This window comes from Equus asinus, unplaced genomic scaffold, assembly GCF_041296235.1.
Source record: "Equus asinus isolate D_3611 breed Donkey unplaced genomic scaffold, EquAss-T2T_v2 contig_538, whole genome shotgun sequence".
NCBI classification, from domain to species: Eukaryota; Metazoa; Chordata; class Mammalia; order Perissodactyla; family Equidae; genus Equus; species Equus asinus.
The window spans coordinates 2,742-18,897 of record NW_027225225.1 but is presented as its reverse complement, the minus strand read 5'-3'; the positions used below and the strand labels follow the sequence as shown (position 1 = coordinate 18,897).

Here is a 16,156-nt window from a genome sequence, read left to right as displayed (position 1 = left end):
AGTGTCCATGCTGGACTGCTGGTGGGAGAGAAGGAAAAATCTATCTCACTTAGTCCCTGTATGTGAGGGCTCTTTGTTATTTCAGGTTCCTTGTACCATAACTAATTCAACATTTCAAGAAGTCTTGGCAAGAACTGCACTCATTACAATGTATATTTCTCTTTCAGTTCTCCGTTGTGTGTGTATGTTTTGAGGTTTGTAGGTATGCTGATTTAAAATATATTGTGATTTAAAATATATTTCTTACAGCAGGTCATGGACCAAAAAGTTTGAAGAACACTAATATGGAAAAAAACATACAAGAAAGTCTTGTTTCTTAGGCAGTGGCAAAAGAAGAAAAAAGAAAATTCCATACAATACTTGCTTCACAGTACATACATTATTCACCACATCCAAGATAATTTCTCCTTATTATAAATTTGCTTTGACAGCAGGAAAGTGCTGTCTTTCAAATTTTAACCTTTAGAAACAAATCTTTCAAACCAAAGCTACTAGAGTAATTATTTTGATAGTTACCTAATAAAGTTACCAGAAGTAGTGTAGAAGCTGGAGACACTGAGGGAGAAACTATTCCACTTATTGTACCATATAAACCTCACAGTATTCTTAGCCATTATGTCCCAGACATCTTTCAAAGTCTGATGAAAAAAAAACTTCTCTGGGATAATGCCCAAACCTATAGCCACACCAAATCTGGCATATAGTTACAGAGCATACACAACCCTCAAAGTTTCCTAAATTAAAAATATCTGATTTTCATCTCATGAAATAGAAATTTACATATTTAAATAATTGCAAAATAATCAAGGATGCAACAGTTAAATCTTGTTTGCTATAATTAGTCTGAAAATATACAATACAATCAGGGCTATTTGCAACAAATGATAATCTATACAGTTCTAATTTAATTAGCAATTATAGGTATTCTACCAAATGCATGGTCAATAATTTCAAGCACCTGTTAGTGCCTTGTTAGAGTGCACAAATTTTGGGTCATGTGATTGAGACAACTGACAGGAAGTACAGCTAGTTTGAAAAATTTAATATTAACTAATAATCTAGGAAATCAATAAAGCATTTTCTGAGTTGTTTCTCAATAAATCTTTCTCCATTATATATAAAGACCGAGGTTGAGCATAACTGATCATCAATCATATTGACAGTGAAGTATTTCCAAACACTAACATGGGCCGCGCTATTTCTGTTTCACTCTCTTCTTAGAAGACATCAAAACGAAAAATCTCTAGGTGATTCAGAGAGCTCTGACTGATGAAAATTCAAACTCTTCCCTCCCTCTACTACTGCTTTCTAGTAACATAGGGATTTATTGGATTTTCAGTTGTACCCTGGAGATCTAAAGAAATTTAAATGAGCCATCATATTAAAGGAATCAGCATACCAAAAATAAAACTTTTAGAGTAGATTAGTAAAAATTCTTTTCATAAATCAAACTTTAGTTACTTTTGTTCACCAAATTTGGACAAGCCCTCTTATTCAAAATTTTAAGGGATCATATTGAAATAGGAGTTAAGATCCATCATTACCTGGACTGTGGCCTTTGGAAGCCATGCAAATGAAATAAATATCTTTTCCTTTATGTTAAAACCAGCAAAACACACCATCAGAAATGTAGTCAAAATTCGTATCAGTACTGCAATACCCAGGGTGGCAACACAAAGGCCTGTAAGAAATACTCAATTTTTAGACATAACGAAATACTGGGGAAGAAATGGAATCTCCTGATTATTGATTCAAAATTCTATCAACAGAAATAATCTAAAAACATTAAAAAATTAAAAAGACAAAAATGATTAGGCATAATTTGTCAAAACATCAATATTAAGGATCAATCAGACCATTTGTTTAAAAGAAGGTATTTGCCCTAAATTAAAGCCAGAAATTAACTAAATATATTTGAATTTCCACAAAGGAGATTTGAATGTTATTTATCTTATGCTTTATAGCAAGAACCACACTTTTTCCCATGTGTTTATTTAACAAGAATTTATTAAACTATAACTACGCATAACAGAATTTGGACTAGGTTCTGATACCCAAACACGCATAACGTACAGACTTTGCCTCCATGAACTCCAAAGTCAGAGGAAGACAGAAACATAAAGAACCAAAAGGTGAGTGCAGTGTAAATATACCGGTAAGAGGGCGCAGAAGAGAAAAAACTTAATATTTTCATCAAAGTGGTTGAGAATTCTTTACAGAGGATAAGACCAGAGGTGATATTCAAAATATTTATCAGCAAGTATGGAGGCAATCAGGCAGTCAGAAGAGAGCTGGCTGGGCACTGACCAGTCAGAATAGACACTGGCTTCTACACCTGTTTCCCCATACTGGTGTGTGCACTGACTGCCCATCACCCTGGCTGATGTGTACAGCTACTTCGTTCAGTCCTTCAGAATCCTTTGCTGATAAAGGTAAGTTCATTCTGATTTGCAAAATAAGAGATTGTGACTAGGGCAAGGCAAGCTACCGGACCTGAGAAAGGCAAAGCTAAGGTGAGTACTAGGTAATAGGGTGGTTTTTGAAAAAGTAACATTTGTTGAGTGCTTGCTCTGTGCTAGGTTCTGTATTAAGCTTTAAATGCATCTCTTTACTTAATCTTTACAACCTGTGGAGTAATTATTCTCACTTTACAGTTGAAAAAAAATGAAGATCAGAAAGGATAAATAACTTTCTCAAGTTCAAGAGGCTGGTAAAACACCAGACAGACATTGCTTGATGCTCTATTGTGAATCTGCAACATGGTTTCTTTATGAAAAGGTTCTGTGGCTCTTTATTGGAGGGCATTTTTCCCAGCGTGGTAGATTTTCAAAAGTATTTGTTGCCTTAAGTACAAGATACAAAAGGGACGATCCCATTCCCAGGAGGGAGCAGTCTGGGGAGGATGATGAGGAAGCCTTGGACACACTGAGCCTCAAGTTTTGTGGGATTTACAAGTGGTGATGTCCAAGCAGCAACTGGCTATGTTGAATTCGAGATAAAGATTTTGCAATTACATAGTTTATAATCGAAGCCACTGAGTGTAGCTGAGCTCAGAGAAATGATACCCAGCGTGAAGTGTAGAAATCTTTTGAAAGAACTTGGAGGAAGAGCAGCACTTAAGCCATATATAGTGTAAAGGAAGACTCAGAGGGCACTGGAAAATGTAAAAATTCAACGTAAAAAGTGTTGTAAAGAGGTCAATAGCGTCCAATGCTGCTGAGAGATCAAGTCAAGTCAAGACTAACACGTATTTCGTGTATCCAGCAATACGACCGTGGTGAGGGCGGGGCTGGTTGTGGAATGGGGCAGAAGCTGGGCTGAAATGTTCTGAGGGAGGGCATGAGAGTTGAAATGGAAAAGGGGGACACAGTTACCTCTTTAGAAAAGTTTGAAAAGAGGAAGAGAGAGAGTGGTAGGTGAGGGGGGAAGTGAAATGAAGAAGGGATATATATATATATATGTATATATATTTATTCAAATTTTGACTGTGGTAAAATACACGTAAAATTTACCATCTTAACAATTTTTAAGTGTACAGTTCAGCAGCATTAAGTTAAACACTCACATTTTTGTGCAACCAATCTCCAGAACATTTTCATCTTGCAAAGCTGAAACTCTACACCCATTAAACAGCAAGTCCCCATTTCCCCGCCTAAACCCTGGCAGCCACCGCTCTCCTTTCTGTCCTTATGAATTTGACTCCTCTGGATGCCTCACAGGAGTGGGATCATGCGGGATTTGTCTTTCTGTAACTGGCTTATCTTACCCAGTGTAATGTCCTCAGGTTCATCTATGTTGTCACATGCGTCAGAATAGAAAGATACTATTTTAAGATAGGAGAGATTAAAATCTGTTTCAATTCTGCAGAAGAGAAAGCTGTGACAAGGATATCTGAAGATGTGTCAGAAAAAGGGGAGACTCTGTGTGAGATCTAGAAGGAGGTGGCAGGGATGGGATCCCTAGTATGGACGGAATAATACTGTGATGCAAGAAAAGAAGGAAATAATGAGTACAGGTCTTTCTTGATGTACGATGGGGTTACATCCTGATAAACCAATCATAAGTTGAAAGTCAACTTTAAGTCAAAATATTGTAAGTCAAAAATACACTTTGGGCTGGCCTGGTGGCATAGTGGTTAAGTTCGCACCTGCCGCTTCAGCAGCCCAGGGTTCCCAGGCTTGGATCCCAGGTGTGGACCTAGCACCGCTCTCAAGTCATGCCGTGGCGGTATCCCACATACAAATTAGAAGAAGACTGGCACAGGTGTTAGCTCAGCGACAATCTTCCTCAAGCAAAAAGAGGAAGATTGGCAACAGATGTTAGCTCAGGGCCAATCTTCCTCACCAAAAGAAAGAAAGAAAGAAAGAAAAAGAAAAAAATGCATTTAATACACCTAACCTACCAAATATCATACCTTAGCCTAGCCTACCTTAAATGTACTAGGAACACTTACATTAGCCTACAGTTAGGCAATCATCCAATACAAAGCCTATTTGATAATAAAATGTTCACTATCTTATGTAATTTCTTGAATACTTACTGAAACTGAGAAACAGAAAGGGTAGAAGTGTATGGGTCGTTTGCCCTCATGATCCTGTGGTGACTAGAGCTGCAGCTCACTGGCGGCTGCCCAGCATCTCGAGAAAGGATCATATGGCATATCGCTAGCCGGGGAAAAGATCAAAATTCAAAATTCGAAGTATGGTTTCTAATGACTGCATATCACTTTCATACCATGGTAAAGTCAAAAAATCCTAAGTCAAACCATCGTCAGTCGGGGACCATCTGTATACGTGTACAAATTAATTTTTGAGTATGGTACTAAAAGTCAACAGTTTTAATATGATGGCTTTTGAATGTATGAATGAATAAAAGAATGAATGAACAAACATTTCTATCCCATGGATACATATTATAGAACTGCCTAATTATCTTTAAAATTCTGGCCCTTGATCAGGACAAGCCTAGATGAACATTCTTATCGTTGGAAAAAAATTTTAAGGCCTGCATTTTCTTGATAGTAGTTAAGAGCGACACTTTTCTTTACAAGCAACAATATTTAAGGCATAAAATTTACTGTCTTAGATTGACAAACATTCTTTTCTAACCAACTGCTTAAAAGATCAGTATTAACTTTTTATATAATTGTGACAATGGGAACCACCAAATATAAACCTACTACAGATACTACAACTGAATATAAAAAGTTGATTTTAGCAAAAACACTACTTTGAAATTCTCACCCACAGTTTCTGGTCTGAGAGATGCAATAGATACCTCTGCTCCAATCAGTCCAAAGAGAAGGGGCTGGAAGATATCCCAGGCCACTGCAGTAATCTTTTCAACCTCTGCCTAAAAGAAACACACATACACATACAGGGATTTTTATTATGTGAAGTTAGAAGATCTAAGAATTTTACTAATTTGAAATCTGAGTCAATTTGACCTGAGATAGGCTTTATCTATGTGGCATCTATAAATAAGAAGGTAGCTAGAATACAGCAAAAAATTGCATAAAGATACTTCTAACAGTTAAGGTATTACATAAGGTGCGTTGGTGTTGGTTTGCAAAAGGATGTTAACTATAAAGAATCTCATCAAGTCATCTCAGGAGGACTTCGACTTCTGAATACATGATGTGTGTGTCCATAATACTTAGTATTACTTTATAGTTAATTTTCACTCAACAATATGATTAAAAGATCTTGTAATATTTATACATATATCTAGAAATGCACCTTATTGCTGCATAATAATGTATGATATGGAAGTACCATAGTTTATTCAACCATTTCTTTATTAATAGACCTTTAAGTTGTTTCCAATTTTATTTTATTATAAAAGAATACTGTTTATGACTATCTCAAATCATGCACAAAAATAAAATTCCGGTATAGTGAAGTGCTGTGCCAGTTATTAACTTACTGCCCCTCGGCTCCAAATCCTCCTTTCAATTGTTGCTCTGCAGAAGATGGAGCCAGGGGCTGGCCCAGTGGCCGAGTAGTTAAGTTCGCGCGCTCTGCTTTGGCGGCCGCGGGTTTCGCCAGTTCGATTTCTGGATGTGGACGTGGCGCTGCTCAACAAGCCATGCTGGGGTGGCATCCCGCATGCCACAACTGGAAGGACCCACAACTAAAAACACACAACTATGTACCGGGGGGCTTGGGAAAAATAAAATCTCAAAAAAAAAAAAAAAAGAAGATGGAGCTGGACCCTTTTAAGTCTTTCCCCTTTGCTAGCTGGACCATATTAAATTTTGCCACTAGAGGGCGCCCAAGAGCTACTCCAAGAGGAAGGCGCTCGTCTGGTTCGGTGGCTCCTCCTAGCAGGATGCTTCCGCACCGGGTCCTGCAGCCCGGGTGGCTTCTCCAGAGCCAGGCTCCTAGGGTGTATGGCGGCCAGCAGCACTCAGCGGTCAGCAGCTGCCCCCAGCCTCCTCCTCGGGTGATTTCATAGCCAACTGCCCTGGGCAACATACCACCCCATACACCTTTAGAGGGTAGATTTCCAGCAACTTCTGCAGGCAGGGTACCATGGTGACTTCTCTGCCATCCAGTGAACCAAGGCTCTAACAAGGCTTGGATTCTCAGCCCTGGGTGCCGAAGTAGGTGGGGTGGGGTGGGGAGGTGGAAGCGGATGCTGCATCTCAGCCCTAGGGGTTTATAGCTGCTATTCCTATATTCTTTAGGGGCCTCTTTACATCTTACAAGACAATCCCTAGTATGGTTAATAATAAGCTTTCCCTATTCCAGTTACTATATGGTTTCTCATTCCTTCTAAGACCCTAATTGATATAAGTACTAACTTTATAACACACAATACAAAAACCCTTGGAAAAGATTGACATAATTGACTAGAATAAAACGAAAATATTTTGTGGCAAAAGAAACCATAAAAAAGGATAGGTGACAAACCAGGGGAAAATATCTGTACTATGTGTAACAGAATAAGGAGCAATATCCAATCAATAAGAAACAGACATAGAACCTAATCGAAAAATGGGCAAGGCATACGCACAAGTAATTTGTACCAGAAGAAACACAAGGGCCAAAAAACATGAGATACTAAAACTCAGTAATCAGAGAAACACAAATTAAAATGATATACCATATATTTTTTTGGGGGGGGGGAGCCATCATATTGGAAAAAAACACTAAAAAGTTTTAATAATGTCTAGTATTTATAAGACTGTAAGGAAACTCAGCAATTGGTAGGAGAGCAAATTGATAATGCTTTTTTTGTAGGGCAATTTAGCAGTACCCTTAACAGTGTCTAAGAATTTACATTTAACAGATTTTTTCAATCAACTAATAAGAATCTATGTTTTTGAACGACATTTTAACATTTTTTTACCATTTTTACACATCTAAGGATCTATACTTTCATTTACGTACTCAGCAGTTTGACAAAGGAGGATTACCTCGTTTCCCTATTTTCTTAATTTTTGTTATTTCTGGTATGTTTATTAAGGTGAAGATTCTATTTCCTCTTAGTTTATAAATGTTTAAAGACACCGTATATGAGGGGTTGGTTGATTTATTTATATAGTTCTATTCCTATATCATTATAAAGTTATGTTTTCACATCGTAAGGAATCAGATCATGACTGAGGTTCAAATTCTGCCACACACCAACTGCAAGCCACTCGCCTCTCAGCACCTAATTTTCCTCATTTGTAAAATGAGAGGTTTACATTAGATAACGTCCAAGATCCTTTATCACTTAATGACAGTGAATCGTCTGCCAAACTAAGGTCCAGATGCCACCCTTCTACATATCTTTAAATTTTACTTTTTAATTTAGTTTTTAGAGTATATCATAGCTAAAGTTCAGACTTTAGCTGATATCCATAGTTGTAAAGAACAAAAATCAACTCCATTAATTTTAGGTTACTTAGCCTTCTGTTGCCATGACTAATGGCTTAACAGAAGTCCTCGAAAGTATTTCATGTACTGAGAACTCCAATGAAAGCAGAGGCATATTGAGTTTTCTCTATCAAATTGTTTTTATTTCTAAACTTGGACAAAGGCCACAATTTGGTTTTTTTTTTTTTTCTCGCTGAGGAAGATTCGCCCTGAGCCAACATCAGTTGCCAGTCTTCCTCTATTTTGTATGTGAGCTGCTGTCACAGCATGGCCACTGATAGACAAGTGGTGTACATCTGCGCCTGGGAACTGAACCCAGACCACCAAAGCGGAGCATGCTGAACTTAATCACTAGACCACCAGGGCTGGCCCCACGATTTGGTTTTTGATTGTAATACTGTAGACTAATTTAATATCAGACATGGCCCTATATATTGTAAAACTTAAAGATGAGAGAGGAGCCACAATGTACCTTCTTGTGGGTTTTTTTGTAACTTCAAAACTAAAATGAATCTGTTTATAAAGAAAATAGAGGGGCTGGCCCCGTGGTGTGGTAGTTAAGTTTGGCACACTCCACTTTGGTGGCCCAGGTTTGCAGGTTCAGATCCCAGGCGTGGACCTACACCATTCATCAGCCATGCTGTGGTGGTGACCCACATACAAAGTAGAGGAAGACTGGTGCAGATGTTAGCTCAGTGACAATCTTCCCCAAGCAAAAATAAAAAGAAGAAGATTGGCAATGGATATTAGCTCAGGGTGAATCTTCCTCAGGAAAAAAAAAAGAAAGAAAAAGGAGTCATCAAATAGGCTAAGTACAAAAGAAGACATGAGTTCAGAGGAATGAAGACTGTGGTGTCCACTGAAAGTTAAGGCCACTTTACCTATCTGTATGCACCATTAGTAAGAATCTTCAACAATGGAAATCACTTTCCATTATGGACAAAAAGAGAAAGTTAAGAGAAACAGAAGTTTCATCATGAGTTAAATATCTACTTAAGCTGACACTTCTCTTCTTAGAGAGAAGATTTCAAGATTCAGAAGATTGAAAATATATCAAGAAAAACATCCTGTAGCTGTTAAAGTCATCAGAAGAAGCACTGCATTTGAAAACAGATGAAAAATATAGATGAAAAAGGCCTTAAAAAAGTGAGTGCATTTGAATACAATAATGGCAAGATTACAAGGAAAACCAAGCAGGAAAGTATGAGATAATGTCAGAAAACTACAGGCGCAAACAAAATTTTATAAAATATTGTAGCTTGTCAAAGCATAATTCAACAACAATATAGCTACAGCACTGAGTTTACAAGTGTTTTATTTCCATTTTCCCACATAATAGCCACAATAATTCTTTAGTGATTATTATTATTTTTCTCAGTGTACAGTTGAGGAAACTGAGTATTAGAGAAGGTAAGTGACTTGCTTGGGATTACACATCTAGACAGTAGAATCTCTGGGACTGGAATCCCAATTTCCATAGATTAAATTTTATGCTCTTTTTATTACATTGTGCTGCTCAGAGATAGTCATAAAAATTATTAGTGTGTTCTGACTAAGCACTTTGCCTTATATAGATTATTTCACTTAATCCTCCACTCTACGAAGTTGTTGCTATTATCATTCCCCACTTGAGAGATATGGAAATCGAAGACTGAGAAGTCAGATACTTTGTACATGGGCATACAGCTACTCAGGTGTAGGGCTGAGCTTAATCCAGGAAGTCTGAGTGCTCAGACCCTATGCTACACCATGGAACAAGGAGGAAAAGCAGTCCAAAACCTGGACTCATTGATTTGGTGCCTCCAGAAGTAGGGACTTGCCTGAGTACTAAATTAGAAAAGATATGGAGAGTGTCTGCCATATAAGTGATTCAATGAAGGTTTTTTTACCCTGTCTTTAGGAAATCATTTTCATATACTCAAACAGTGTGTTTTCATCCTGGCTCTGCCACTTATTAGCTTGGTGACCTTAGGCACTCTATCTACTATCTCTAGGCCTTGGTATCCTCATTTGTAAAATGGGTCTCGTATCTACCTCTCAAGGTTATTGCAAAGAATAAATGAGATAACATAGGTAAGATTTCACTAGGAAAGGAATCTTTAAGAAAAAATAAACTGAGGAAAGGTCATAATAAGAGATTGATAGATCGGACCACGTGAAACTATAAGATATTTGTGTGTTAAAAATGAACAATAAAAAAAGGCACAAAGGGCTAATATCATATATATAATCAGTACATTCAACTTTAGGAGATAATGGACAAAAAACCTATCAAAGAAAAAGAAAAAATACAAATAGCTAAATATATGAAAAAGCATTCAATTTTATTGTTAAGCAAGGAGGCATAAAACAAAAAAAGATACCACTTTTGACTATCAGTAAGGATAAAAATTAAAAACAATAATATTCTAAGGCAGTGTTTCACAAAGTGTGGTCCCCAGGGAAGCAGCATCAGCATCACCTGGTAACTGATCAGAAGTACACATTCTCAGGCCCCACCGTAGTCTAACTAAATCAGAAATTCGGGAGTGGGGTCCACAAGTCCAATTTAACAAGACTTCCAGGTGGTGCTAAAGTTGGATAAACATTATTCTAAGCTGATGACGATGTAATGATATAGGTACCTCACATATTACTGGTGGAAAAGTAAATGGATACAACTCTAGAAAGCAACCAGTTTGGTAATACGTGTCAAAAACCTAAAAATGTTCATGTTATTTGACCCAAAAAATTTAGCATTAAGAATCTGCCCTAAGGAAACGATATTGGATTTCAGCATAATTTAAAATAGCAGAGACTGGTTTTAAAAAGCTTATGGTGCATCCACGTGTGTGTGTGTGTGTGTGTGTGTGTGTGTAAAGAGACATACATAGGAGATTAACCAGAGGTAAATATGAAAAAAAAAGCTGTCAGTTCTCTCTCCGGGTTTTGGGATTACATTGATCTTCTATGTAATCAGCCAGGCTGCTGGCAATTCAGGCAAAGTTATGGCAAATGCAGAAAAACAGATGATTTGTTTGGTTTATAACGGTCTTTTCTACATGACTCACATCCTCGTTTTCTGAAGAATCGTGTAACCGGAACTGGCCGGGCCCCCTCCCTTGTCTTCTGCGCGAGTGGCTCACGTCCACTTGCGGTGGGCACCCGTCTTCCCCTCGACGTCTGTTGCTAAAACTACTCTTTTATGTTCTATTCCAAATGATATGGTTCCTTTTCACTGTTTATTTTTTATCCTATCATTTATTAATTTACAAACAATCTGAAATTGCAAAGTTTGGAAGTATAATGTTTTTAATACACTTGCTATATGTTATTCGAATAGATGTCGAAACATAAAAACGTGCCCTGCACAATGATGGTATATTCTGGTCACTTTGGAGTCGATAAACCTGAGTTAAATCCCAGTGCCACTTTCTAATTTTGTGACCTTGGACATGTTATTTAAGTCCTTCTGACTTACAGTCTCTATAAAATGTAAATGGTAATATTTTTTCAAAGGTTTTTTTGATGAGAATAAATGAGAATATCCCCTCACTGGCTAGCACAGGGCCATACGGAGTGGCAATAAAAATTGATTAATTCTCTTCCCTCTTTTCACCCATGACAGTATAATATAATGAGTTGGTTGTAATTTTTGAAGACTTTTAAACAAGTGACAACAGAAAGCATTTACCTATAAAATTCAATTTGAAGAAACTTACTACAAGCATATTTGAGAATTTTCCTGTTGAATAAATGAAAGGAAATAAACCAAAATAGTTTACAGAGCTGTTGGCTTTAGGTGGAGAAATTACAAATCATTTTTTCTTTCCTTTTATCTGACTTTTAAAAAATTTTTCAAAGTTCTACAATAAGCATATACCGCTTTCATACTCAGAAATCAAATAAACTTTATTCTAAACAATATTCTCTTTGGTAATTTATTTTTTTAAATGCTAAAAAAGGTTACCATTCAAAAGTGAAGGGACAGTTTGTAAAATGCTAATGTCAGGCAAGCTCCCAGATGCTCGACAAGGGTCACAGTGCACACACAGTGGCATGCCTTCACGGAGTGAAGACTGCGAGCTCTGTCCCGGACAAGGGGGCCAGAGTGCTCCGAGAGCAGTGCGCTGGTCAGCAGCCCAGGCAGGATGGAAGGCACTCAGCAGTGAGCGCTCAGCGAGGAGCCAGGGAGCTGAGATCAGACCTGAGACTGAACAGCAATGTGTGATCACCTGCCTCGGCCTGCAAGGAAAGTGAAGCCACGGAAAAGCAAATTTTGACAAGAGCAAATGTTTACAAGAGATGAGGGATGATAAGAGGACCCAATTTATACTGGGAAGTTTATGTTTTAGCTTTCCTCTTGTCAGATGTTAAGTTACGTGAAATCACAAAGGAGAATTTAATAATACGGGTGCTGCTAAGGAAAAAAAAGTAGACCTGAAATAAGCCTTACAGCCAAGCCTCCCCAGGAGGACGCAGCAGCCCTGGGCCCATGCAGTGCCTGCAGCAGGGCTCTGCAGAGCCTTGCTCCTTGCCTGCAAAGCCCAATCCACTGCGGCCTGCTTTCCTGGGGCCTCAGTCCCTTATCTACACAAGGCTCCAGGCAGCCCCACCAATCCACCCTCCTCTACAGCAAAGGGATGCCCAACTGCACATGTCTTGCCTCCCGAGAGTGAAAGCCTCCAACGGAGTGCCATGTGCCCACAGTGAAGCCCTGCCTCTACAGACCTCTGCAGAGACCGCTCACCTGCAGGGCACTGCACACCCAACCTCAGGACTGATAATCAACATATATTTTTCATGTAGTATTATTTTAAGCTGAATTATTTTCAACAGTTGTCTTTGGTTTTCCCAAATGATATATGTGTATTTAGTTTAGGTCACCCACATCTAATTTCTTCATGAAGCAGAATAGTATATGATCCTCTCAAGTTCAAATCCATAAAAATGTACCTTGAAATTAAATAAATGGCAACCAGCTAATTTCCATAATACACATAAAGGAAATGAATAATTTTAATGATCTTGAAAGTCAGTAAGAAAAACAGACAATCGTAAAAAATGGGCACAGGCTTTTGAATAAACTGGCTAGTAAATATATGACAAGATGATTAGCTCCACTTGTAAAGAAATACAAATCAGATCAATAATGAGAAACATTTTTCACCTGTCAGATTAGCAAAATATCTAAAGATTGAAAGTACACAGATCAGAAAAACAGATCCTTTCACAAACTGTTGGTGGGAATATAAATTGGTACTGCTGTTTAAGAGGGCAACTCAAGGGGCTGGCTGCATGGCTGAGTGGTTAAGTTCGTGCACTCTGCTTTGGCGGCCTGGGTTCACCAGTTTGGATCCTGGGCACAGACCTACTACACACCGCTTGTCAGGCCATGTTGTGGCGGCGTCCCACATAGAAGAACTAGAATGACCTACAACTAGGATATACAACTACGTACTGGGGCTTTGGGGAGGAAAAAAAGAGGAAGATTGGCAATAGCTGTTAGCTCAGGGCCAATCTTCCTCACCAAAAAATTTTTAAAAGCATACGTTAAAAAAGGGCAAATTGATACTATCAAAAGTATCAATGTGCATACTCTTTCATAGAGAAATCCTATTTCTAGAAATTAATCCTATAGATACACTCAAAGATATGCTATATTTTGTTGATTTTAAGAAACACACTTTTTCATTTCTGAAATTAGGAAGTGATGTCATAGTTTAATTGGCAGCATTCTTTTTCTCTCTTGGTGGCATGTAAAATAATGGTGCTTCTTAGACTTGATAGTGTCTTAGTGGTATATGCAAGGATATTTTATTGATGCACTTTTTGTCTTGGCAGAAAATTAGAAACAATTTAAATGTCTGTTAAATTAAATTTAGGCAGGAAACTGGTTAAATAAAGTACAGTACAGCTATACAATGCAATACTCTGCAACCCTTACAAAGAATAAGGGAGGCATCATGGAAATATGACCATGATACATTTTAAGTAAAAACATCAAGTTATAGATTGGTATGTAACAGGAAAAAAGGAAGTGTATGTGTGCATTTGGGCATACATTTGTATATGTACAGAAAATAGCTCTTATGATTAATTTCATTAACTTGATATTATGAAAGTATCTGGAAAAAAACTAATCTAATCAGAAAGTAGTCATGAGAAGAAGAACTTAAAATGAAATTCACCTTTTCACTGCTCCATCCCATGCCTGCAAGGAAAGCCATGAGCAACGTACACAGTCCTCCTGACCCAGGGAAACCAAGATACACACTGCTGAACACCGACAGCACAGACAGCCCCAAAACAAGGCACGCCCGCTTCCATACAAGTTTGTCCTTGAGGAGAAAAAACGTGGATTAGCTCAATTATTTCATAGAACTGATTTTTAATTATTGATTTTTCCATATTCAGGACTTAGTAGAAAATAAAAATGTCTGTATCTGTGCACATAAATGCATGACATAACATTTACTTTCTTTTCCTTAACAAAAGTAGAGTTAGCATGTGTACAAATGCAGCTTCCCCGTTCAGGAACCTCAGTGAGCCTCCTCTGAAGTCATTGACGCAGAAGTCCGCAGGGCTGAACGGAGCAGCAGAAAAGAGTGTGTGGGCTTTGGAAGTGGACAAATTAGGGTTAAAATGCAAGCTCTTTCCCACCATTGGCTATGCAGTTGCCATATTACTTAGCCTCTCCAAGCTTTGTTTCCTCCTCCTTGAAAGCAGTTACATCATGGGGTTTTTGTGAAGCTTAAAGATATGATATCTCTATTATTTTTAGGTTCTCTATTTACTCTTTAATGTGATGCTCTCCAGTTCTTCTTTCTAAATCTTTGAATACCAAGAAACTCTAGGTGGCTGTAGACTGAGAGGAGTCTGTGGTGTTGATTTTTAAAATCTAAGCAATGTGCTCCTCTCTTTCGTTACTTGTCCCTGTTCAGCCTTTAAACTTCTTGATTGCTTTAGAAGGCAGCAGGTCCTTAGAAGGGTTCGACTGGAAGCGCACAGGCCCTGGCAGTGGATGAACTGAGTTCATACCCAGCTCTACGGCGTTCTAGCTACGTGACCTTGTTTAAGTCATCTCTCCCTGAGCCTCAGCAGTGAAATGGTCATATTAAAGGTATTCTCTTCATGGGTTATTGTGTGGATTGCACTAGATCAGCGCTTCCCAACAGAACGATCAGTGATGCTGGAAATTTCTATGTCTGTACTGTCTCTGGAAATGTCCTGTGTCTGCTGGAGCTGCATGTAGATAGTCGCTGCCCTGATGAGCACAGCGGGACTTTACTCAACTCACCTGTCATTTTATACACAGTAAGCAACAAAATGTAAGCCATCATTTTTCTTTGTACTTTGTTGCATAATTAGAAAATCCTTGAATTTTCTTTTATGCATTCATAAAATCTTTTACAGACTATTTTACTTGGAGTTTTTTTGCAGCACAATAAAAATTCAAATCAACATACATTCTGATAATGCAAACATTAATTTTCTTAATTAAAGTTTTACTTCAGTTAAGATTTGAATTCCATTCAAAATGCTCTGAAATCTCAAAATAACACCAATTCTTTTAGAAAAGAAAAGGTTTTTATATGTTTACCTATCAGAAGAGACTAAAGAGGGTAAAGGAAAACAAACAAGCCTTTGTTTCTCATTAAGAATCACTATGTACAGTAAAGAACTTCAATCTACTCGGTGAGAAAGAGACTATATTTTAATGAAATGTTAAGGTCTATCTATTTGATAGTATTAGAATCTAAGGTATTTTGACACTAAAACCGTGGGCCCAAAGAACCATTTTATATCTTGATTTAGTTGAGTATTATGAATAATAATAAAAATAAAAAATAAATTAATTAAAAAAATAAGACTTGCGGGGCTGGCTGGGTGGAGCAGTGGTTAAGCTCGCACGTTCCACTTCGGCGGCCCATGGTTGGCCAGTTCGGATCCCAGGTGCAACCTATGCACTGCTTGTCCAGCCATGCTGTGGCAGGCGTCCCACATATAAAGTAGAGGAAGATGGGTACGGATGTTAGCTCAGGGCCAGTGTTCCTCAGCAAAAAGAGGAGGATTGGCAGCAGATGTTAGCTCAGGGCTAATCTTTCCTCAAAAAAATGAAAATAAAAATAAGACTTGCATATCCTATTAGTTTGGAATTCATGTTATTTGTTTTACAGTGCAAGCTGAAGTGTACAGAATATAAATAGGAGAAGAAAATCCCAGGACTGCATTAACATCTTCAAGGTTTAGCTGTCTTCCTAAGCCTCACAGACAGCACTGACAGAGCAGCAAGCAGTTTTAAAATGGGG

At 38.0% G+C, this 16,156-nt stretch overlaps 1 protein-coding gene across 1 annotated transcript in view; it reads right to left on the bottom strand.

Moving 5' to 3' along the window:
- The window catches only part of LOC139044041 (sodium/hydrogen exchanger 9B2-like), a 17,829-nt gene extending 1,673 nt beyond the window's left edge, over positions 1-16,156 (bottom strand). Inside the window, exons 1-3 of the mRNA XM_070503647.1 lie at positions 14,036-16,156; positions 5,244-5,352; positions 1,545-1,681 (exon numbers count right to left, since the gene is read on the bottom strand). Coding sequence (XP_070359748.1) covers positions 1,545-1,681; positions 5,244-5,352; positions 14,036-14,074 — 285 coding nt within the window. The 5' untranslated portion in view covers positions 14,075-16,156. The remainder of the gene's footprint in view (positions 1-1,544; positions 1,682-5,243; positions 5,353-14,035) is intronic.